The sequence below is a fragment of the Engraulis encrasicolus genome, unplaced genomic scaffold, assembly GCF_034702125.1.
Source record: "Engraulis encrasicolus isolate BLACKSEA-1 unplaced genomic scaffold, IST_EnEncr_1.0 scaffold_63_np1212, whole genome shotgun sequence".
Taxonomy (NCBI): domain Eukaryota; kingdom Metazoa; phylum Chordata; class Actinopteri; order Clupeiformes; family Engraulidae; genus Engraulis; species Engraulis encrasicolus.
Window position 1 is genome coordinate 6,227 of NW_026945961.1, and position 25,951 is coordinate 32,177.

The window sequence follows — 25,951 nt, forward strand, 5'->3', positions numbered from 1 at the left end:
TACAGACACATTTGCATTGCTTCTCCACTACAGCCCATATTTCCAAGAACTTGGTATGCAGGAGATTTACCAGCAGTATGGCACTGGCTAGATGCGGAGAATGCTTCCCCTCCATCAATTAGTCTCTCATCTTGGAGCGTCACTGACTGTGATCAAAGAACATATCCTGTAAGGAGATGATTGCATGAGTAGGGGGGTTGCATGAGGTTGGGACTAAACATGCAGCCATGGTTTCTGATCCAGTCCAGTACTTGGTTAACTTTGGAGAGGCCAAAATATTGACCGAGCAAGATGCAACATTGGCTGAGAAGTACTTGGTGCGTGTCTGGGCTGGGGCCAGATCAACCACAACAGCTGTAATATTTCATGATCACAGAGTAGAAATGTACAGCAGTGGTGCTGGAATCAATGCTCTTCCTCCCATCAGTAGTGCTATAAGAGGGCACATTCAGAGAGGGGCATTTCTAGTTCATAGAGTCTGCAACATAGTTGCAAGAACCAAGGACACCAAAATAAGGCATGAGCCTAAGCAACATGGGTGGCAGGAGCACACACCTGGCATACCCCTGCCATTAAAATGCCTGAAACCATTATCACAAGATATGATGATCATAATGATAACATGATTTTTCGAGTTCAAATAACTTAATCACTAGAATGATACAATGTTCCACCTTAGTAAATGTATTGTGTTTTGGGCTTAATTTAAGCCTAGGTCTTTATCGTCACATTTATTCATTAATTGTTTATGTTATGATGGTCCCTAAGTTCTTCAGAATAGAAAAAGACCTTGACCTTGACATTGACCTTGACCTTTTAAGGACTATACTGATACAAATAATCATAGTAATTTCAGANAATAACTCCTCATGCCATAATTGATCATTTGTCTCTTATTTTTACAATGGAAGTCTATTAACGTTCTTCAGAATAGCAAATTTGACCTTGGCAATGACCTTTTATGGTCAAAATCACACATTATACTCATGTAATTGTCAGAATTGAATTCCTCTCCAAAAATTGGTCAGAATTGATGTATGACATGTGTATAAACAGTTTAAAAGTAAAAAAGACAGATATTTGTCATAGGCAATTGCGGCCATATTTGGCAGCCATATTGTGAAAAATCTGGCACTATGGTGGACGAGCACCTCCGTGATTTTTAATGTCTAGGAACCCACTAACTCAAATCCAGTGAGAAACGCCCTCAACTCAAAATTGCGAACGGGTCTACAGGGCTACATGGAGAAGATCCCCCCTTTTCATGTATGAAAAGTGCAATTTTCCCAGTCATAATGAATACTTAGAATTTGATGGTGGTGGAAAGTATTCATGAAAAAGGTAACATTAGTGAATGGGCTGCATGGATTCTGGATGGAAAATGCCAACACATATTACACAGTGCACCTAGATGTTTTTATGATGTGATGTTGGTTGTGGCAGTTATACAGTTGTGCTCAAAATAATAGCAGTGTCTTTACAAAAGGTGAGTAAATGTCAACATTCTTCAAGTAGACTGTACTTTCAAGAGTGGACATGCATTGGGACACTGCACATTCACTGCACATTCAATTTCAAAGCAACTTATAATATTTCACAGGAAGTGAAGAGATGTCTTGTTCATGAAAATAGCAGTGTTGACGTCTATCTTTGGAGACTCAAAAATGTGCGGTACAAACTAACAAATTCTTGAAAATTCACCTTTGCTGAACCTCCTGATGCTCTATTTTGTTTCAAAACAAAAGATTCTTCTGTAGTAGCTAATTATCTATTCTTGTACTATAATCTTCAGCCCAGGGAGCAATGTAATGAACAACACAATGTTAAATAAATCATTTATTACAATTTACAGCCAACATTTCTGTTTTTGTTCATACACATACACTATGCAGAGCAGAATATGCTTGTCCTTATTTGTATTCACAGATTTGTATTCACTTGTAACAGAGAAAACATCTATCCATGATTCTACATATAAATATTCAAATATATCATTCATATTATAGCAACTTCCACTAATGTGTTTTTCTTTTCTTAGTCTGACACAGATTTGCAGGATGCATGGCTCAAATCTAGAACAGTTATAACCCTTTGCTGCATACATAGTACATAACATAATGAAGACAATGGGTCGAAACGCGCAGGCATGTAGACAGTAATCAATAATGGCTTTTTAACTCTAGTAAGGAGTGCCTCAAATAGTGTTTTTTATCTTTTCATAGTACATACCACTTTTTGTGAATTTATTTTTGAAGTACAGGGCATTGGTTCCAGTCCCTGGAGCAATGTGGGTTTAGGTGTCTTGCTCAAGAGCACCTCAGCTGTGGAGTGTGATAAGGAGTGGAAGGGAGGGATTCGAACCTGCAACCCTCTGATCTAAAGCCTTAACCATCTCCTTAACCACTAGTTCATGCCCCCACAGCACCAGAGAGATGTTCAGCTGTGTGCCACCTTCAGCGCTGATATACCTTACGGTCGACATTATGGTCTGTCCATCTCTTCCCTCTCCCTCTCCCTCTCCCTCTCCCTGCTCTCTCCCTCTCTCTCTCTCTCCCTCTCCCTCTTCTTAGCTGCCTGCCCCTGTCAACTTGAGCAGACCACCTTCAGCGCTGTGCTGTGCACATTACAGATGTTGTACCTTACAGTCGACATTATGGTCTGTCCATCTCTTTCCCTCTCTCTCTCCCTCTCCCTCTCTCTCTCCCTCTCCCTTTCTCCCTCTTCTTAGCTGCCTGCCTCCGTCAACTTGAGCAGATGAGCTCATCTGCGTGCCACCTTCAGCGCCGTGCTGTGTACATTAAAGATGTCGTACATATTCAGATGTTCATCTGCGTGCCACCTTCAGCGCTGTGCTGTGTACATTACAGATGTCGTACCACTGCTCATGGACTTCACGTCGTGGCAGCAGTGCATTGTGGGGCAGGGAGGGTCTCCTCAAGCGGTCCCTAGTGCTGGCCACTCTCCAGTAGCCCCCTCCCTTCAGCAGGAACACGGCGTTGTGCGTGTAGGAGAAGTAGGCGGCGTCCAGGTTAGCAACCGGGTGGTTACCTGGCAACACGGCAGGAAACACCTGCGTGATCTTCTTCGGGTAGCCTCTCGCCAAGCGGTTGGCTTTCACATCAAAGGCGTAAACCTACAAAAGAGGAGGTTATACCGAATATCATTAGAATACTAAATGAGAGATAGGCATGCCATGCACTGCACAGGCAGCGCACAGTTTTTATGTTTCATGTTCTCTATGTTTTTTCTTAAAGATTTTTTATGCTTTTATTTTTTTATGTTACACTGGGCTAGACCCTTTGCTTGCCATATTTTCTAACTATAAATAAAATATGAATGTAAAACCAGAGAAGAGCAAGTCCTGTAAGTAAATATTACATTCAAATCACATCATTACACTGCTGTGTGTACTACATATATATTTAACACTCAGCATTAAATATTAAGATGTTATATTAAATATGTATTTATTCCAGCGTTTATTCTCTCTTACAAGATGAGGACGGGGCCGGCAGGCAGGGCACACACTCACCAGCAGGGGGCGCAGCAGCATATTGTGGGCCCCATGGCCAACCAGCTCCAAGGGACCCCCCCTCCCAGTCATGTCTCATAAATGGGCTATATGGTAACTCAGGTGTAGGCCCCCTATATACATGGGGCCCTGGTGACTCAGGTGTGCCCCCCCCCTATATACATGGGGCCCTGGTGACTCAGGTGTGGGCCCCCTATATATAGGGGTGTGCCCCCCCCCTATATACATGGGGCCCTGGTGACTCAGGTGTGCCCCCCCCCTATATACATGGGGCCCTGGTGACTCAGGTGTGGGCCCCCCCCCTATATACATGGGGCCCTGGTGACTCAGGTGTGGGCCCCCTATATACATGGGGCCCTGGTGACTCAGCCCCACTTTACCCCCCTGAGCGACGCCCCTGCTCACCAGTGCCCCTCTGAAGAAGTAGATGTGAGCGTCCCTCCTGTCGTAGAAGGCCGTGTCCACGGGGCTGGGCACCCCTGGGAAGCCGGCGGAGATGGGCCTCGGGTAGCGCTGCCCCCCCGCGTCCTCGCTGAACACCTGGTCACTCTCCGTGTCGTACCTCCAGAACTGCGTACCTGCCCAGCATCACAACCAGGATGGGGGAGGAGCATTTGCACACAAGGAAATGAAGAAAAAGAAAAAGGCCTTTTTAGACATATAGCGCACATATATACAGTAGACGAAGGCAGATCACACACGCCTAAACGCACACACATATGCACGCACACACACAGACACACGCGTGTACACACACACACACACACACACACACACACCCTCTGTGGAGAAGGGAGAGGATAACAGCCCAGTAGCTCAAGGTCACTCTGACTAACACCCCAGAGAGACCAGAGCACACTGTTATTCTGATATTTTACACCACGCTGCTATTCTGATATTTTACACCACACTGCTATTCTGATATTTTACACCACACTGCTATTCTGATATTTTACCATTTTGAGCTGCTCTTCTCGTTCACATAAGACGTGCCATTATAGCCATGACAGTGGTGAGGGGGGCGTTGAGGATACAGCTGAGTGGGGGTGGGGCTTAGTTCCCATTGGGGGGGGCATTAGAGCCTATTTTATTTGTTAATACTAAGGGGGTGTTGGCAGGCTTAGGATTAGGTCAAGAGGGCGTTGGGAGGCTTATGATGTGGTCAAGGGGGCGCTTGTTCAAAAAAGGTTTAGAACCACTGGTCTACACGATGGCCTTACCTTTGAAAAAATACACGGCATCAACGTTCCGCGCCCACACGTGTACGAATGCGTCGACTCCGCTGGTGGGCATGCCGTGCCAGCCGGCCTGGATGGCCACCGGGTCCCCGTAGCGGGTACGGTTGTTCCGGTTCTCGTAGAGCCAGTACCAGCCGTCTCGCATGAAGTAGGTGTTGAAGCGGACCCTGACCTCTCCATACGGCGTCCTCTCCTTCCTGATCCAGTCAAACACCGTGCTGAAACGACCCTTACAGCTTCCTGTCACGTGATGAGAGCATTAGTGAACACGGTACTAGAACCCATGTACTGTATAAGAGCATTAGTGAACACGGTACTAGAACCCATGTACTGTATAAGAGCATTAGTGAACACGGTACTAGAACCCATGTACTGTATAAGAGCATTAGTGAACACGGTACTAGAACCCATGTACTGTATAAGAACATTAGTGAACACGGTACTAGAACCCATGTACTGTATAAGAGCATTAGTGAACACGGTACTAGAACCCATGTACTGTATAAGAGCATTAGTGAACACGGTACTAGAACCCATGTACTGTATAAGAGCATTAGTGAACACGGTACTAGAACCCATGTATAAGAGCATTAGTGAACACGGTACTAGAACCCATGTACTGTATAAGAGCATTAGTGAACAGAACACGGTACTAGAACCCATGTATAAGAGCATTAGTGAACACGGTACTAGAACCCATGTACTGTATAAGAGCATTGGTGAACACGGTACTAGAACCCATGTACTGTATAAGAGCATTAGTGAACAGAACGCGGTACTAGAACCCATGTATAAGAGCATTAGTGAACACGGTACTAGAACCCATGTACTGTATAAGAGCATTAGTGAACACGGTACTAGAACCCATGTACTGTATAAGAGCATTAGTGAACAGAACACGGTACTAGAACCCATGTACTGTATAAGAGCATTAGTGAACACGGTACTAGAACCCATGTATAAGAGCATTAGTGAACACGGTACTAGAACCCATGTATAAGAGCATTAGTGAACACGGTACTAGAACCCATGTACTGTATAAGAGCATTAGTGAACACGGTACTAGAACCCATGTACTGTATAAGAGCATTAGTGAACACGGTACTAGAACCCATGTACTGTATAAGAGCATTAGTGAACACGGTACTAGAACCCATGTACTGTATAAGAGCATTAGTGAACACGGTACTAGAACCCATGTACTGTATAAGAGCATTAGTGAACACGGTACTAGAACCCATATACTGTATAAGAGCATTAGTGAACACGGTACTAGAACCCATGTACTGTATAAGAGCATTAGTGAACACGGTGCTGAAACGACCCTTACAGCTGCCTGGCATGATGCAGATGCAAGTCAGTGTGAAAAGAGCATTGGTAAACATCGAACAGCATTAATAAAAACAGCGATATAGATTCATGATAGTGAATGAGGGAGACTGTGAGACTGACAGACACTTTTTAATCAAAGCGGCTTCAAATCGAGGACATAATCATAGCAAGTACACTTGCAGATACGAAGTGCAAAGAAAATATACAGAGAAAACAAACATTCTACAGTATGTAGGGATAGTTTTGCAGCCGTGATCTAGTGGTTATGGAGATGGGCTTTAGATCAGAGGGTTGCCGGTTCAAATCCCTATCTCACTCCATGGCTGAGGTGCCCTTGAGCAACGCACCTAACCCCACTCTGCTCCAGGGACTGTAACTAATACCCTGTACCAAGGCACCTAACCCCACTCTGCTCCAGGGACTGTAACTAATACCCTGTACCAAGGCACCTAACCCCACTCTGCTCCAGGGACTGTAACTAATACCCTGTACTTAAAAAAATAACTAAGTCGTTTTGGATAAAAGCATCAGCTAAGTGTAATGTAATGTAATACTGTACCGTGGAGGTGCTGAATAGCCTTCTGTAATTGCCAAGTCTACCTGTTGATAAGTATACTGTAAAGTACTGGACTGTATGAGTATACTGTAAAGTACTGTATTGTATGAGTATACTGTAAAGTACTGGACTGTATGAGTATACTGTAAAGTACTGTACTGTATGAGTATACGGTGCTTTACCGTAGAGGTGCTGGATAGCCTTCCTGTCGTGCCAGTCCAGTCTGCCCATTGATAAGTACACTGTACTGTACTGTAAAGTACTGTACTGTATGAGTATACGGTGCTTTACCGTAGAGGTGCTGGATAGCCTTCCTGTCGTGCCAGTCCAGTTCGAAGGTGTTCTCCTGCGGCAGGTAACTGGGCTGCATGATGGACCCAGATCTGTAGACATGAGGCAAGCCCAGCACATGGCCAATCTCATGCACCGCCACCTACAGGGGGAGACAATACAATACAACATGTATTTATATAGCGCCACCTGTGGAGACAATACAATACAACATGTATTTATATAGCGCCACCTACAGGGGGATACAATACAATACAACATGTATTTATATAGCGCCACCTACAGGGGGATACAATACAATACAACATGTATTCATATAGCGCCACCTACAGGGGGAGACAATACAATACAACATGTATTTATATAGCGCCACCTACAGGGGGAGACAATACAATACAACATGTATATCACTGATTCTTGAAAGTTTGGCAAAAACATGTCCCAGCAGTAAAATATTAATTCTGTTGAAAATCAACTAAATTTTCACAAACAAAATGAACCCAGGTAATGGCCAAGGGGTCTGTTACACGAATACACAGTTGTTTGAAATATTTAAGTGTAATTTTATTACTTTTCATGGCTATAAACCTGTCCACACCCTGTAAAAACGCCTGTCCCAAGGACTGGCATCATCTGTTCAATTGACTTAAAATACAAAAATCACTAACAGAATTGAACAATATCACCATGATGTGGAAGACCATATTAAAGTGGTTCTACAGATGTGCACATAGTGGATGTAAAACAATATTTACTATTATTTACTGATTGCTCAAAATGTGTCCAGCATATTGGTCACCACCGTCAGATTTTTTCTAAAAGACAATAAAATCAGGTATGCACAAGGTAATTTTCATTACTGAGGACCCCTTTTCAAACCTATGTCTCTACTGCCTACTTCACCATCACTGAAGCTCCTGTAAGTTTATTATTTTGTCCTCAATTTGTTAATTTGTTTGGACACTGGTACTGTCCCAACCATAAACTGTCAACACCGTCGGGGGTTTTAATAGTATTGTATTACATTAATGTTAATAAATATTTTTTTTTTCAGAAAAGGTATGAAGCACCCAAGAAACAGAGCGAAAATGAAATGGCTAATGTGAACAAACAATGCATACTATTTAAAAGAGTGTTTTTTTGTCTCACACCGTCAGATGTCACCACCGTCAGATTTTGTTCTGCTCATCATGTTGTTCCATATTTTACTAAATTGTGCTGGTTAATGAAACATTACTAGGCATGTTAGTAATAATTGTGATCCAAAATGATACTCTAGCCACCACTGAGGTGCATTTGGAGTTTTTTTTTGTCAGAAAACCTGACGGTGGTGACATCTGATGGAGTTTACCAAAAAACACATGTTTTACGTGTTTTTGACATGTTTTAAGAATATGCATACAATAAGTATCTACAGTTATGTTGAATTGTTAAAGTAATTCACTTTAATACAGTAAACATGTGTTTTTACTTCTAATTCTGTCTGCCGCTGTTGACAAAACAAGAAAGAGCTCATTTTATGAAAAATGTTAAACATGGGGAGCTTGGCCAATGCATTCACTACACAGCCAAGATGATAATACACCTCTATATTTTGGATTTGAACAACTTAAAAGATGTTTTTACCACATTTTCAACAACCAGTGGCTTACTTCCTAGATAATCTAACTAATGAAGAAAAAACACATGCTCATACTGTGCACACACAAAAATAATGTGTTTATGCAAGATGCCATTGACTTGAGAGGGCTATTTATTTTGCTAAATGCAGGTACTAATTTGGCCACTTTCACCACTCTCAGATTACTGTCACCACCGTCAGTTCTTAAGTCACCACCGTAAGAAGGAGTTTTGGACATTTTAAAGGAATGTGCTTACAACATTTTCCTTAGGAGTTGTTGAATTATCAAAGTAATAGCCAATTTAAGCCTACACGAATATTTGTGAAATTACAAAAAAATGTTTGTTCTATTTAGGCGTTAAGTAAGCATCGTATGACGGTACATATTTTAAAATTAGAACACATGAAACAGCATTAAAATAGAACAAAAGTGAATTTTCAACATTTAAAGGCATATGTGTGAACCAAAAAATACACATAATCACTTAAAAACTCCAGATACATATGCAACCAAATCAATACAATTTTAATAACTTTTAATTGTGTCTGACGGTGTTGACAAAAAACAAGGTATGATTGGAGAAAAGCCTGATTTCTGAAAAAAATACATAATGGGGAGATTGGCCTTGTGCATTTCTGAAAAGCCAAGACCTTAGTCTACGAGGATATACCATATAATTTTGTAATTCACTTTGTTTTTTTCTGTCAACATTACAACCTGTTTTAGCCACTTTCTCAAGAATCAGTGATTTGTATAGCGCCACCTGTGGATACAATACAATACAACATGTATTTATATAGCCCCACCTGTGGATACAATACAATACAACATGTATTTATATAGCGCCACCTACAGGGGGATACAATACAATACAACATGTATTTATATAGCGCCACCTACAGAGGGATACAATACAATACAACATGTATTTATATAGCGCCACCTGTGGATACAATACAATACAACATGTATTTATATAGCGCCACCTGTGGATACAATACAATACAACATGTATTTATATAGCGCCACCTGTGGATACAATACAATACAACATGTATTTATATAGCGCCACCTACAGAGGGATACAATACAATACAACATGTATTTATATAGCGCCACCTGTGGATACAATACAATACAACATGTATTTATATAGCGCCACCTACAGGGGGATACAATACAATACAACATGTATTTATATAGCGCCACCTGTGGATACAATACAATACAACATGTATTCATATAGCGCCACCTGTGGATACAATACAATACAACATGTATTTATATAGCGCCACCTACAGGGGGATACGATACAATACAACATGTATTTATATAGCGCCACCTACAGGGGGATACAATACAATACAACATGTATTTATATAGCGCCACCTGTGGATACAATACAATACAACATGTATTTATATAGCGCCACCTACAGAGGGAGACAATACAATACAACATGTATTTATATAGCGCCACCTACAGGGGATACAATACAATACAACATGTATTTATATAGCGCCACCTACAGAGGGATACAATACAATACAACATGTATTTATATAGCGCCACCTACAGGGGGATACAATACAATACAACATGTATTTATATAGCGCCACCTACAGGGGGATACAATACAATACAACATGTATTTATATAGCGCCACCTACAATACAATACAATACAACATGTATTTATATAGCGCCACCTGTGGATACAATACAATACAACATGTATTTATATAGCGCCACCTACAGGGGGATACAATACAATACAACATGTATTTATATAGCGCCACCTGTGGATACAATACAATACAACATGTATTTATATAGCGCCACCTACAGGGGGATACAATACAATACAACATGTATTTATATAGCGCCACCTACAGAGGGATACAATACAATACAACATGTATTTATATAGCGCCACCTGTGGATACAATACAATACAACATGTATTTATATAGCGCCACCTGTGGATACAATACAATACAACATGTATTTATATAGCGCCACCTACAGGGGGATACAATACAATACAACATGTATTTATATAGCGCCACCTACAGAGGGATACAATACAATACAACATGTATTTATATAGCGCCACCTGTGGATACAATACAATACAACATGTATTTATATAGCGCCACCTGTGGATACAATACAATACAACATGTATTTATATAGCGCCACATACAGAGGGATACAGTATATAATTTATATTATACATTACAGTTATACAGTTTCAACTTTAATAAGGAGGGCCTCAAAATTTGGTTTTATCATGGCATTATTGCAGATTATTTGTGACCATGCCATACATATTTGTGTGCACTCACTTTCAAAAGGCTTATTCCATCTCCCATGCTGGGGCCGCTAACATGTTAATCATCATCAAAATGGATGTTATGTGTTCTCTGTCCAGACATCTAACTTGTTTGTCATCGGGTAGGGGCGTTGGTTTGGCCTACTTCCACCTGAATATTCAAGGGCCTTAATTTATTAAACAAAGGCCGGCTGCGGGCCAAATCCTTCCCGCGCATGGCAGACATTTGGCCCGCCATGAGGTCAGAACGAATGAAAATATGAATTTGTTCAGTGGGTAATATCTCTCCAAAGCATTCACAGAGAGTTAGATCTTATGCTAACAGTCTCACAACAGACATTGACAAGAAGGTGTTCTCTGTCCAGACATCTAACTTGTTTGTCATCGGGTTGGGGCGTTGGTTTGGCCCGCAGCCTCACTTGCTCTACATGATTTGGCCCTTGGAGAAAAATAATTGGAGACCACTACAGTACATACATATTTGTGTGAACTCACTTTCAAAAGGCTTATTCCATCTCCCATGTTGGGGCCGGTAAAATGCTCATCGTCATCAAAATGGATGTCCCCAAGGAACCAGGCGTGGGCAAACTCACGACCAGTGCCATCGAACCGCTGAGTGCAGCCCAAGTGGCGCCCTGCGTAGACAAAGACAATATGCAGCATCACACAATATACAGTACAGTATACAGTAAAATACTCACAATTTACAGCATCACACGATGTTAAAAATGATTCATTTAGCAGCAGAAGTTCATCATTCACAGGACAGAATAACCGATGTGGTGACAGAATTGAAAATAGAAGATATTAATTCTACAGATGGACAGAAACAACAAAATGTAAATCACCTTCAATAGATGATAAATGTGTTCCGAAGCCCAGTCTGATGTCGATATAGTATAGTAAATCTGTTATGTAGAGTTCTGTACCTGTTCAAAACCCCAGTCTAATATCCATAAAGTATAGAATAGGGGTCCCCAACCTTTCTGGGTCTGAGGGCTACCCGCGGGCTACCAAGGGCTACCCGCGGGCTACCAAGGGCTACCCGCGGGCTACTGAGGGCTACCCGAGGGCTACTTTTGTTCAAAATCCTCTACTCATCTCTTGACATCATTCTCAAATCACACTATTATTAAATGATAATTTGCTTATAGGTTATAAATAATAAATATTTATTGTTAATATTTATTTAAATTAACCCCTTAAGACGCGGCTTTATACATTTGTTGTTACCAGTATGGTAATCCTAGTCACCCCAGCCATGGACTGTTTACCATCTGGGAAACGGTACAGAAGCCTGAAATCTCATACTACCAGACTCCAAAGTAGTTTCTTCCACCAAGCAGTAAGATTACTGAATTCATGCTGAAAACAACAAGGCACTTTCTTTGCACTTTTTTCCACCCCCCCCCCCTCTTTTTTTATTTTTATTTTTAAAATCTTTTTGAGGACACAAGAAAAACACAACAATTTTTACTGTTTATAGGTTTCAAACCTATAATAAGACGTAATAAACTAATCTTGAATCTTGAATCTTGAATCTTGAATCTTGAATCTTGAATCTTGAATCTTGAATCTGACCAAGTCGTGGTGCATTGCTAAAGGGCCTATGTTGTGTCATAGCATTGTAGTGCTATGGTAGTTACATTTCAATGTCTATTACAGCGCGCCACTGGAGGTACGGCGCGCATTAAGGGGCTACGAAAAGCATTAATTGTGACTAAAATCTGGTAGTCGGACTCGTCACTGTTTAATAGCATCCTTGGTGGGCACTTCAGAAGCTCCTGGAGGGCTACCTGGTGCCCGCGGGCACCACGTTGGTGACACCAATATCTGTTATGTACAGTGCTGTACCTGTTCCAAAGCCCAGTCTGATGTCAACGTCCTCCAGGTGGTGAGCGGGCGTCCTCCACAATAATAATATCAATATAGTAGTAAATCTGTTATGTAGAGTACTATAGGCCTACTGTTCCAAACCCCAGTATAGTAAATATGTTATGTAGCCTACCTGTTCTAACATTACTAAAGTATAGTAAATATGTTATGTAGCCTACCTGTTCCGAAAGCCCAGTCTTACATTAATGAAGTATAGTAAACATGTTATGTAGCCTACCTGTTTCGAAGCCCAGTCTGATGTCGATATAGTATAGAAAATATGTTATGTAGCCTACAGTAGCCTACCTGTCCCGAAGCCCAGTCTGATGTCGATATAGTATAGTAAATATGTTATGTAGAGTTCTGTACCTGTCCCGAAGCCCAGTCTGATGTCGATATAGTATAGTAAATATGTTATGTAGCCTACAGTAGCCTACCTGTCCCGAAGCCCAGTCTGATGTCGATATAGTATAGTAAATATGAAAGTGAAAGTGAAAGCCCATTGGGAAACTCCAACTCCCATTGTCATTGTGACACAGCACTCCACAGCACACAAGTGAACACTGCACACTGCACACTGCACACAACGAAATTGCATTTATGCCTCACCCGTGCAAGGGGGCAGCCCTCAGTGGCGCCCCATGGGGAGCAGTGCGGTGGGACGGTACCATGCTCAGGGTACCTCAGTCATGGAGGAGGATGGGGGAGAGCACTGGTTGATTACTACCCCCACCAACCTGGCGGGTCGGGAATCGAACCGGCAACCTCTGGGATGCAAGTCTGACGCCCTAACCGCTCACCCATGACTGCCCTTATGTTATATAGACTAAAGTAGCCTACCTGTTTCGAAGCCCAGTCTGATGTCGATATACCGTAGTATAGTAAATATGTTATGTAGCCTACAGTAAAGCCCAGTCTAATATCAATAAAGTAGAATAACTGTTATGTAGAGTACTGTACCTGTTCCGAAGCCCGGTCTGATGTCGATATAGTATAGTAAATATGTTATGTAGCCTACAGTAGCCTACCTGTCCCGAAGCCCAGTCTGATGTCGATATAGTATAGTAAATATGTTATGTAGCCTACAGTAGCCTACCTGTCCCGAAGCCCAGTCTGATGTCGATATAGTATAGTAAATATGTTATGTAGCCTACAGTAGTGTACCTGTTCCAAAGCCCAGTCTGATGTCGATATAGTATAGTAAATATGTTATGTAGCCTACAGTAGCCTACCTGTCCCGAAGCCCAGTCTGATGTCGATATAGTATAGTAAATATGTTATGTAGAGTACTGTACCTGTCCCGAAGCCCAGTCTGATGTCAGTATACCGTAGTATAGATAATCAGTTATGTAGAGTTCTGTATCTGTTCCGAAGCCCAGTCTGACATCAATATAGTATAGTATATCTGTTATGTAGACTTCTGCACCTGTTCCAAAGCCCAGTCTGACATCAATATAGTATAGTAAATATGTTATGTAGCCTACAGTAGCCTACCTGTCCCGAAGCCCAGTCTGATGTCGATATACCGTAGTATAGTAAATCTGTTATGTAGAGTTCTGTACCTGTCCCGAAGCCCAGTCTGATGTCGATATAGTATAGTATAGTAAATATATAATGTAGAGTACTGTACCTGTCCCGAAGCCCAGTCTGATGTCGATATAGTATAGTAAATATGTTATGTAGAGTACTGTACCTGTCCCGAAGCCCAGTCTGATGTCGACGTCCTCCAGGGGGGAGCGGGCGTCCTCGATGAAGGTGAGAGGTGACACCTCGCTCCACATCCGGAAGGCGAGTCGGAAGACGTACCTCTGATCCTCTATAGACAGCTGACTACTGTAGCCCTCACCAATCAGACGCCAGCGCAGCACCCTCTTGGAGAACGCCATGTAGCCCAGCTCATCTACATGCCTCCTCTTTCTCCTCTTTGGCCACTGTAAAAACAAAAAGATATCAGTGGTAAGTCATGATAACTTATACAGTCCTAGTTAAGTTATATCAGTGGTAAGTCATGATAACTTATACAGTCCTAGTTAAGTTATTCTCCTATACATATATATATCAGTGGTAAGTCATGATAACTTATACAGTCCTAGTTAAGTTATTCTCCTATACATATATATACCAGTGGTAAGTCATGATAACTTATACAGTCCTAGTTAAGTTATTCTCCTATACACTGCAATGGCAACAGCATGGTTTAATTTGAAATTTTAAGTTTACCAGCTGCCTCAGAATTCCAAGTTAATTTCTTTAAAATCTTTATCTTTACAGTAAGTTGTATGGAGTTGTGTGTGTGCGCTGTTTGAACTCACAGTTGCAATTCAAAGCCTCTCACAACTTGCAATAAGGATTTAAATGAACTTGGGATTCTGAGGCAGCTGGTATTTTTTACAGTGTACCCACCAAGGTAGCGAGATGTCTCTTCTTGCGTGAGAGTCTTTCACTGTACGTGTGTGTGTGGGCTCCTCTATTAGCTGTAGATTTGTCTCGTGGGTTCTTCATGTGTTCTTGGTTGGTCTCAGCACCGCTGCCCATCTCAGTGCTACCCAGACCTGACCTGGCTACGTTGGGAACTCCACTAGTGTGTGTCTCCGCTGTGTTGGGTTCTGTGTCTGTGTCTGCGTCTGCGTCTGCGTCTGCGTCTGCGTCTGCGTCTGCGTCTGCGTCTGCGTCTTTGTCTGGAACATCACTAGTGTGTGTCTCCGCTGTGTTGGGATCTGTGTCTGCGTCTGCGTCTTTGTCTGGAACGCCACATCGCGGTTTGTTCATGGCCGCCTTAGTGGCGTCGTCAAACAGGCCGGTCACCGGCAGGCCGCTCACTCTCTGGAAGTCTTTCAGGGCGCTGAGGAACTGCTGAGTGCTCTCTTCTGTGGGGCCGATACCTGACCAGAGGTGGGAAAGAGGACAGAAAAATTATACTAAAGTAAAAGTATCTTTACTTTGCCTAATCCTACTGAAGAAAAAGTAAAAGTAGGCCTGGAGTACGTGTAATTTGAGTAAAAGTACTTAGTTATCTTAAAATATACTCAAGTAAAAGCACCTTTCCTTTGCCTAAATGTGTATGTGTAATTTGCGTTAAAGTATTTAGTTTCTTTCATGGCCGCTGACAGCTTTGGCCGGGCCTGGGACAAAGTTGTCTGAAAGGGCCCCCTATTCAGCACAATGGAATGGGGACCCAATACTGGGCCCTCCGTGTCCCTTTGCCCCCCCTGTCAGCTCCCTGGGTTACTTTTAATTAGCTTTCCTCTCGGGAATTCAATGTGTCTTGTTCTTGAATATCTGTGTGGGTAAAGACACATTTACTCTACAAAGACTCTTTACCTGACCACCGCTCATCTCCTGCTTCCTGAATGAGAGGTGCGGTGTCCCCACTGGTGAAATCTCCTGAGAACTCCTCTCCACTCCACTGAATATCTTCCCATTTCACTGGCTTAATGAAGCCATACTTGGAGAGAAACCCCTGAAGAGGCAAGCACAGAAGATATCTTTAGTGTTTAGTGTTTTTAACCAATAAGCATACAAAGTACTAGGCAGTTGCCTAGAGCCCCACCTAATTGGCCCATTAGGGCCCCCCAACAGTCCCCTCTGCCATGGACAATACTAGCTAGGGCCTCTGCCATGGACAATACTAGCTAGGGCCTCTGCCATGGACAATACCAGCAAACATAACTCAAAAGGGCCCCATGTCTATGCTGTGCCTAGGGCCCCAAAATGGCTAGAACCGCTGCTGTTAGCAAAGTGTGATTAATGTTGACAGAATCGAATAAACAAATGAGAGGACTATCCAACATTCTTGGTCTATTAACCCATTTTAGCCTAAGCCCTTTTTGGGAAAAGCTGTCCTCTCTCTACTAAAACCTAAAAATCTCAGCCTCTGAAGCACATAAAAACATAAAATAAGTTGAATTTAAAAGCTAGAACCTTCACTTTTTCACTAGAAAGTGTTCATTCAGCTCTAACATACCCATATTTTTAATAAAACAGCTCAAATCTCAAGAACCTGAATGCAGCGTATATGTCGCTCCAGGACACAATGGGTTAAATACCAGAGGTGGATGTAAACAACAATTCACAATCTTTTCTTCCTCAAAAGGTAATACAATTAGACAAATGATGACAACATTTCTAAAATTATACATGATACAATAAGCACAGTACTCTATGTTAAGTATCAAGCATGTAAATACATAACAAGCTAACAAGCAAACAAGAAATCAACAAGTCTAAATTGTGACAACAAATGATGACAACAATCTATTTTCATCTAAAATGATGCACGATACCATAAGTACAATATACCGGTAATATAATGTGCAATAAGTACAGCATTTACACTGTACAGTAAGAATTACATAAAAATCAAACAAGAAATCAACAAGTCTAAAGAAGTGCATGGACCAACTCAAAGCATTGATTTACCTCTCTGATGACGACAATCTTTTTATTTTAAAATTATATACAACAAGACAGTATGTACAATGTACAATATATACAATATGTACAGTAATTAAGTGCATAACAAGGAAACAAGAAATCCACCACCAGTCTATAGAAGTGGACCAACTCAAAGAAGTGATTTAGGCCTACCTCAGCAGTGTCCGTATCCGTCACCAGTTCGGCTTGATGTGAATTTGGCATCATGACATCCGAGTGATCTCGACTATGGAAGAGCTTCTCTCCAAACACTAGACTAATAATACTGAAACTAAAGAAAGAGATCAGCTGTCCGAGCATCAGCATTGTTGTGAAGGTATAATAATCTACTGCCACATGCGACAAGTATGCTGATATAATATATAATCTACTGCCACATGCGGCAAGTACTCTGATATAATATATAATCTACTGCCACAGGAGGAAAGTACTTTGTGTTAAGGGGAGATCAGCTAAGAGGCTCTTGAGGTGACTTTCGCAGCTGCGTTATTTATGTTGACGTGCTGCAGGTGCTCCCTCCACTCCCCTCAGCATTCAAACACACTTTCAAGGCCACGTGTGACATCCTCCCCTCAACACCTCAGTCATCAACACCTCAGTGCTACCACTGCTGAAGTCGCTGGATATTGTCAGAGTAGAATAGAACAGAGTGGAAGTAGTAGAACTCTTACAGATGTAATTAGATTCAGGTTCAGATCCAGAAAAGTTTATGAATCCCATCTGTGGCGATTAAGTTTGCAGTCTCAATCAATCAGCAATAAATAGCATAAATAAAAAGGTTAATAAAAAGGTTAGAAAAAATATAGAAATACAAAACCTAAAGAAACATTTGCTAAATTAATTACAACACTAGTGGTATACTACATGGTTTCATCTTTGTAATATCACACCACTAGGGTTGTAATTACATATTTAAGAGTACTTCTACTTCTACTTTATCCAACTGTGGATATTGTCTTTTCAACAAGAATTCATATAACTTGTGACATGCCAGTATAGCCCACAGTACGTATGACATGAATATTTTCAAATATCTTCAATCCATTCCAGGCTGCATGTCCCTAGACAATATATTTTTAAGAAATCACATTATGAGCTTTCTACACTTTGTGACCAATTTCACTGTCATTATCAATGACAATTATTTTATAAACATAAACTATTACATGAATAAATCACATGGAACGGCAAATGCTTTGCACATCAAAGGAAAGCTTTATTTGATGACTTCTCAAAATAAATCAATTTCACATCAGTCTTTACATCTTGTGTAAATTGCAACAAGAAAAGTAATCAGCAGATCAAAATCACTTCAGCTTCACATTTCACACAACACAAATAAACAAGAATCCAATTAGCTGGCAGCTGAATGGGAATATAAAAATCCAATATAAATAAGCGGCCAGAGACGATAGTGCACAACATTACACTGCTAAACAGCCACAGTGTTTAATAGCTGCTTCACTACTCCTGAATATACAAAAAAGTAGCCAAGCATGGTATATTATTTTTATTCTTTTTTTCTCAGTCGATGTATATAAAGGTTTCATTGTGCTCCCTGAACTACTGTAGTGCAGCCACATCCTGAAGTCATGTGAAAGATCACTCAAATCATTGGCATCACTTCAAATGTAAGGTTAAGGTCTTACAGGTTTGGTGTCAGGTCTTGGATCAATTATTACAGAATTCTGCTCTAACAATGAGGAATGAGAACACCTGACTACTAGTGAATAACCTGTAATTCCCTTCACTGATCGCTTCTTATTCTTATTTGCCACAAATTCCAGTGGCAATGACAGGATTCACAGGACTCAAATTTTGAAAGCATGGTTCAGGGGGCATGACACTTCATTTCTCAACATGGATTGGCAACCTCAGAGTCCAGATCAAGGCTACCGTCAGCAGTGACAATATTGGTGAAAAATGTATTTGACACTAGCTGAAAATATACAGGGCTTATTGATACAATTCCATAGCAAATGTTTGCTATAATCAAAGCTAAAGGCGGTCCAACAACATGGACCTTTGTCTATTTCACCTTTTATTTATTTATTACTTAGTTATATAGGTACTGAGCAATAACGATGTAAAGATGCGGAGAAGAGACAAAAGTTGTGTGTGTCTCCTTGTTTTGGTGGCGACATCATTTGGGTAGGCTGTGTATTTCCAAAAGGAAAAGCTGTCTTGAAAATAACCCAAAACATTTACAACAGAGAGAAAAAATGCCACTTTGAAAAAAAAGCCCTTTTATTTCATGTTGAATATTTACACAATACCTAGCCTTTAGATTCCAGTTTAACGGATAACGAAACATAACTGAGACTTGTCTGTGGTACTGCTTAACAACACATTTCATACAAATTTTATAAAACATTTTATTACAGTTTTTCTCAATTGGTTTTGTACATTTCTCACAACAGAATAATGATTCTCAAAAGTCTTAGTTCAATTGTGACTTCCTGGTGTTACCTGTGCACATGGTCAAATCAGTTTCTCATTGTTTTCGGCATATAGCAAATGCTCTCGTCCACCATGCCATGGCTGTGTACAATTCTCAGTGATTTTGTACACTATCAATTGCTTTTGTCACATCACTCAAAAAGCTTTGTCACTGAATGCATGAAACTATCTCAATCTTACCTGATCAATGTAATATAAAACTGAATTTACAACATTTCCCATCCAATCTAAACAGCATTTCGCTTCAGAAAAGATCCTCAAGAGTGTATTCAATTGACAACATGAGAAATTGATTTGACTAGCTTGTCCATACACTATGACACAATGACTAACCATTCTGCTGGCGCTGATACGTTCATTGACACAAAAAACTTGGTTTTGAAAGACAAATAAGGGTTTTGAGCAAGAGACTCGGTTTTGCAGGTTATCCACCGTGTTTTGCCATTTGTTAAAGCTGTTTTGAGAATGAATATCATGTTCGAGATTCGAGAAATGTACAAAACCAATTGAGAAATACTGTAATATGTATCTACAAATGATGAATTCCTCTGAACAGGAAGTAAATATCAGCCCATAGTTTCTATGGCGATGGAAGTGTTCTCTGCTTCCCAACCCTGTTGTACAAACGAAACATATTCAAATGAATTGAATTCAGTTTCATATTCATAAAAATTTTTCTGACTTCCTTGATTATTCTCAGAAGTCCTGAGTTTGAACTGAGAGCTGAGGTCCCTCTGTCCATGTCCTTTTCAAGACTCCAAACCCTTGAAGTATACACACTACACTAACTTGCACCTCTGACATTCTATTTCAGAGAGAATCAACCGCCCAGTTTATCATTGCTACAAACATAACAAGTACAGCTGAAAGGAAAGTGGTATTGTACCGTACAGCTGAAAGGAAAGTGGTATTGTACCGTACAGCGGAAAGGAAAGCGGTATTGTACTGTACAGCTGAAAGGAAAGCGGTATTGTACTGTACAGCTGAGAGGAAAGTCGTATTGTACTGTACAGTAGTAGTATCAGGAAGCCCCATCCCACTACTTGCTAATTTACTTTTGTCTGGTCAGCGTGCACCACCAGATTTAAAATGACCTGTCTAAATGCACCTGTTCCGCTGCCTCAGAAGTTGACATGGTTTATTTGACATGGACAGCACACATTAATAACTATAACAGGTAAATTAACTTTTTTCACATGTGTTGTCCGCCCATGTTGAGATCAAGTCCATAAAAGAAACAAAATACATAATATATAAAGAACATCATATTTCCTCATCATAACGGTATCATAAAAAGCAATGGGTACATAGTATAAAAAGTATAAAAAGTATAAAAAGTATGTTACCCAATATTACAGTAGATAGAAAATTTTAAGAACATATAAACTTGGAAGATAACAAACATGTCTTCAGTGCTTTCTTTAACACCCATATCTACAAACCCAACCCATTCTCATGACTGCCTCTGAACTGTAAGTAAATAGAAGTTCCCATGGGGTCAGGGGAAGCATAAGTGGTTCAGTTTTTCTTCCCAACTCCTCTCAATGCCCAACTCTCACAGCATAGCAGTGAAGTGAGTGCAGTGAGTGGGGCAGCCGTGGGCTAGTGGTTAAGGAGATGGGCTTTAGATCAGTGGGTTGCAGGTTCAAGTCCCACCCTTCACTCCCTATCTCACTCCATGGCTGAGGTGCCCTTGAGCAAGGGACTTAACCCCCACACGGCTCTAGGGACTGTAACCAATACCAATAGAATTAATACCTTGTACTTAAAACGACGGCAGGTTGCTTTGGATGAAAACAAAGCTTTCATTTGTTCAAAGCGACTTACAACTATTATTTTTCAGGGTATTGGTAACAGTCCCTGGAGCAATGTGGTGTTAGGTGCATTGCTCAAGGGCACTTCAGCCATGGATGGTCTAGGTAGAGGTCAGGCGCGGGGATTTGAACCTGCAACCCCTAGATTGAAAGACCAACTCTCTAACCACTAGGCCACAGCTGCCCCAGCTGCCAGTTGCATCACATTTGTCACCCTCTGGATGAGATCTCTTCTGTTCCTCTTGAGGAAATCTGCTGCATCCACGGTGTCCTGCAGGTGGATTGATATGATGTCATTAATATGAATGTAATTAATATATATATATATATATATATATATATATATATATATATATATATATATATATATATATATATATATATATATATATATATATGCTAATTAGTATTCATTGCATCTGCTGTATGGATAATGGTAACAGCTACAGCTTTAGTTTTCTATGATTGATCTACAAATGAAAATGAGAATTAGTAAGCTCTAGACAGGGTGATGAGGTGGTTTCATAGTCACTATGGCCTTATTTTACACCTCCAATAAATAAAGGGAATACAGACAATGAGAATAAAACCAAACATCTGTACCTGAAGCTCCTCTCACTGGACTGTCAAGGTGATGGACTCCTGCAATGCAGAGCAATATGGTCAAAAGGGGCTCAATGATGCATGGACAGATCTCAGATGTATTATTGTTGAAGCCTTTCCAGATGGTTCCTTATTAAATTAAAAAAAGAATACATTTACAAGACATACAAGGTTGGTCAAGTAAAGGAAGGATGAATCACCAAACACTGGTATTCTTTGCTGGTAGTTTATTTGGTGAACAACGCGTTTCGCTGTTGCTTCATCAGGTTCACTCTAAGCAACAGCGAAACGCGTTGTTCACCAAATACACCACCAGCAAAGAATAACAGTGTGCAGTGGTTCATCCTTCCTATACTTGGATTACTTTTATTGCACATCACCAGCACCTGGACAGTGGTTGTGCACAGGGACGCTACTTTGAGACATCACCAGCACCTGTACAGTGGTTGTGCACAGGGACGCTACTTTGAGACATACAACAGGTTGATGTTATTATATTGCTAACACAAATCTGTTTCTATAAATAATGCACATGTTACCTCTAGTCTGTTGGCAAGGTCGTTGAGCTCCATTTTCCTCAAGATGGTCACAGTCATTCTGACAGCCCCTTCTTTCTCATATCTCTCTGTCATCCTAGTGGCCAGGTCTGTGGCATCCCACTTCTCCAATTGTCCTCTGGGAATGCGCTCAAAGCCCTCCATGTTCTCCAAAGACAGGTATGCCTTGAACCGCTTCAGCTCCTTCTCTTGCAACTCATCAAACGTACTGAAGAGGTCCACAGTCTGTGTCCTGGTGCTCGACTGACATGTAGAAGAATAGAGTAGGTCTGGTTAGTCCTGGAACTCTGCTTATCAGTCTTTATATGAGGTCAAGACTACTGAGGAGGTATTTAACTAGCAGTTAGATATTATTCATGAGTTCCACATATGCTATTTAGTAGATATGATGGCTAGTATTTAGTATCTATAAGATCTAAAGGAAGAACTAAGGAATAAACAAATAACATCTGTTGGGCTCATACTGACCTTCAGGCCTCTGCTTGAGCACTCAGGTGTCTGAACGTCTTGACGGCCCGTGGCCTGGTCCACAGCAGTGTGGGTGTCAACAGGCTCAGCTCCACAGGGGAGGGTGGAGACGGGACCTCCGCTAGGCATCCTTGAGAGAGTCAAGCAGTCAGTTTCCAGGATCTCTGCTTTCCAGATCTCCTGATTGTCTGTGGAGTCATGGATTGTGATCCAGAAATCAACAGCTTTTTTGGGGCGCACTACAGAGAAGTTGGGGGTACTGACATAATTTCTGAGTTTAAGCTTTACTGGAAAGATTGTGGAGTCTTCACAGTCTGTCTGTAAAGCGTAGAACTGGTTCAACTGAAGGCACTGTGCAGGGTCGGGCATGGCTAGTCTGATTCCTTTAAAGTCCTTCGATTCCTCCTGATTCTCCACTTGCATTTTCAAATGGGCATTTTCTGGCATGAGGTAGATGCGGAAAGTGAGGGGTTGTATGTTGCTTCTGTAGATGTCAACATATGTGTGGATCTCCATCTTGTTCTCTTCTGTTTCAGAAGACAGAAAAGACCTCACATACTTGACAACATTACCAAGAATGGACAAGGAGAGGTTCACCAGCCTGGCATGGGAGCGACTCAGCTCACACGTCTCCAGACACACTCCACCATCCTGCTGATGCAGAACCTTCACAGCATCCTTCAGAGCAGACTGGCTACCTCCCAAACACAGGAAATGAGGCAGGTGGATCTCCTCCAGCTTTCCTGTCATGAGCTTGATGTCCATCAGAGGACCAGCTGGACTGCACTGCATACGGGCCAGCTCTTCAGTAAAAATGTACCAGTCCATGAAGCGATACTGCAGGGTGACTGGACCAACACACGACCAACGCAGACTGGACTCTGAGCACTCATAGCTCCCTGCAGCAGAGCTCAGGCTGTAGGTTGAGATGCTCTTCTCTGTGGAGACCTCAGGCTCCACCAGGACCCAGTGGCTGGTGTCTGGAACTTCAGCACAGCATTCACAGCCCCTCTGTGTGTAATCCCTGGGGCCATCTTTCCTTTAACACAGACATACAGGCACACACACACACACACACACACACACACACACACACACACACACACACACACACACACACACACACACACACACACACACACACACACACACACACACACACACACACACACACACACTTGAGTTAAATAACCTTGTAAGAACCCAAAACGTAATAACTGCCCATAACGTAATAACTGCCCATAACGCAATAATTTGGGCCATTTGAAATGTAATAAAACCCATAACGTAATAACTTGCCCATAACGTAATAATAATTCCCTACCCATAACGTAATAACGTTCTGCCCATAACGTAATAAGTTATTACGTAATAAGTTATTACGTTATGGGCATGTTATTACGTTATGGGCCTTACACTAAAAAAAAGCTTTGATAATGTAATACCGATGCCCATAACGTAATAATTGCCAGTAACGCACAGATGACTTCAGTATTTGCAATGCACTTTATTATTGTATTGTTCATATTTCGTCTGACCTCTATTGTTGCAGCAAATAACAGTGACTGGATATTTTAATCAGTTATCCTCTGCATTTCCTACATGTTCAATCAAATTGTCGGACTACGAATTTTTAGTTATTATAATAATGACAAACACATAGCCTACAGTATTCACAATTTCAATTCCTTTAATGCAAAAATTTGAACTGCAAATTTCATACATGAACTACACCAATAGTGAAATGTCTTTTGTTTGTTATACAAAAAATAATATCAATTAAAATGACAGACTGCTATTCTGTAAAAAAAAAATCTATTTTTACCAGAATACTTTTCATCATATTGAAACGTAAAAAACACACACATACTGTAGCATCCTCAACATAAACATTAGGTAAAATGAGTTCAACATAAAATTGGCATTACTTCCCATAAATGTCATGGCTGAAGTTTGAGTTGGAGTGTGCTGTGATCTTGCTTTGTTCTGACTCAAAGTTTTAAATGTAAAAAATGTAAACAAACATTATGCATACTCAACATAAACATAAGGTAGAATAACATCCACATACTGTAATACTAACGTTACTTTTTCCAGTAAATGTCCTTGATCTTGTAAATCCCGTAGCCTACATGACTAAGAAGTATCCACGCTTTCATCCATTGGCTGTTCTTGCATAATAAGCCTTTCAGTCGTGTGCTGAGACCGCTGCTGCGTCTTATTGATATGTCACCTCCACTGTCGCCTTCAAGTAGGCTCTCCACAAAAGCATCTCATACTGTATATACTTTTTGATTAAACATGGTGCACAGCTGACGGATCAGGTGTGACACTCTATTAAAGTGATGGTTCAGAGTAGATTCACCCTAATGCCATTTGAACCGTGACATCCATCCAGTAGTCCACCCAAAGTGTTTTCTGGCTTGGGTGAACATTAGCAGAGTTACCGAGTTATTGTATGGCTATTCCGAATAGCTTGGCACAAGTGCTATTGGGCATTCACATACATCTCCAAACTTACCTCAGAAAATTAACATGTCATGACATCAAACTTCTATAGTAGTACAAATATGGTCTCTATTCACCAAACTAAGCATTTGGAAGTTTGGAAATAGTGCAGGAGTTTATTATTATCAACTCAAGCTGAATAGATTCTGTCCTGCTAAAGCTTCGCCATCAGGGGCAGAGGCAGGATCAACATCAGGGACATAGGCAGAGTCACCATCAGACAAGGAGGCAGCTTCAGCACCAAGCCAAAAAACTACTCCGAACCATCGCTTTAAATGCCCCAAGCATGGCCATATCTTGTTCAAGGACAAAACCAATACTTTTCTG

General features: G+C 41.1%; 2 protein-coding genes across 3 annotated transcripts; both read right to left on the reverse strand.

The window, feature by feature from the left end:
- Positions 1–2,824: 2,824 nt before the first annotated feature.
- Positions 2,825–17,418, reverse strand: LOC134444645 (matrix metallopeptidase-21-like). The gene is made up of 10 exons (XM_063193896.1): positions 17,368–17,418; positions 16,102–16,240; positions 15,471–15,662; positions 15,184–15,374; positions 14,474–14,711; positions 11,401–11,540; positions 6,950–7,091; positions 4,753–5,010; positions 3,938–4,110; positions 2,825–3,133 (listed from the first exon to the last, which is right to left on the reverse strand). The coding sequence occupies exons 1-10, from the start codon at positions 17,416–17,418 to the stop codon at positions 2,825–2,827; spliced, it is 1,833 nt and encodes a 610-aa protein (XP_063049966.1).
- A 4,210-nt stretch (positions 17,419–21,628) lies between these two features.
- On the reverse strand, positions 21,629–24,218 carry LOC134444637 (NACHT, LRR and PYD domains-containing protein 1 homolog). 2 transcript variants are annotated; one of them, XM_063193889.1, is made up of 4 exons: positions 23,117–24,218; positions 22,631–22,891; positions 22,092–22,130; positions 21,671–21,759 (listed from the first exon to the last, which is right to left on the reverse strand). In XM_063193889.1, exons 1-3 carry the CDS (start codon positions 23,942–23,944, stop codon positions 22,104–22,106), a joined length of 1,116 nt encoding a protein of 371 aa, XP_063049959.1. In that variant the 5' UTR covers positions 23,945–24,218; the 3' UTR covers positions 21,671–21,759; positions 22,092–22,103. The 2 variants fall into 2 exon arrangements, with proteins under 2 accessions (XP_063049960.1, XP_063049959.1); XM_063193890.1 differs by lacking the exons at positions 22,092–22,130; positions 22,631–22,891 and having other exon boundaries at positions 21,629–21,759.
- Positions 24,219–25,951: the final 1,733 nt, after the last annotated feature.

What these genes read in the sequence shown, in the direction of transcription:
- LOC134444645 (XM_063193896.1), bottom strand. Translation starts at nt 17,418, where the DNA reads ATGCCAAATTCACATCAAGCCGAACTGGTGACGGATACGGACACTGCT. An exon ending in CGGATACGGACACTGCTGAG is followed by an intron (nt 16,241 to 17,367) that starts GTAGGCCTAAAT and finishes TTGCCTCTTCAG; the next exon opens with GGGTTTCTCTCCAAGTATGG. An exon ending in AGGAGATGAGCGGTGGTCAG is followed by an intron (nt 15,663 to 16,101) that starts GTAAAGAGTCTT and finishes ACCTCTGGTCAG; the next exon opens with GTATCGGCCCCACAGAAGAG.
- LOC134444637 (XM_063193889.1), bottom strand. Translation starts at nt 23,944, where the DNA reads ATGGACTGGTACATTTTTACTGAAGAGCTGGCCCGTATGCAGTGCAGT. An exon ending in GCTCAAGCAGAGGCCTGAAG is followed by an intron (nt 22,892 to 23,116) that starts GTCAGTATGAGC and finishes TCTACATGTCAG; the next exon opens with TCGAGCACCAGGACACAGAC. An exon ending in ACCTTGCCAACAGACTAGAG is followed by an intron (nt 22,131 to 22,630) that starts GTAACATGTGCA and finishes TCTGCATTGCAG; the next exon opens with GAGTCCATCACCTTGACAGT.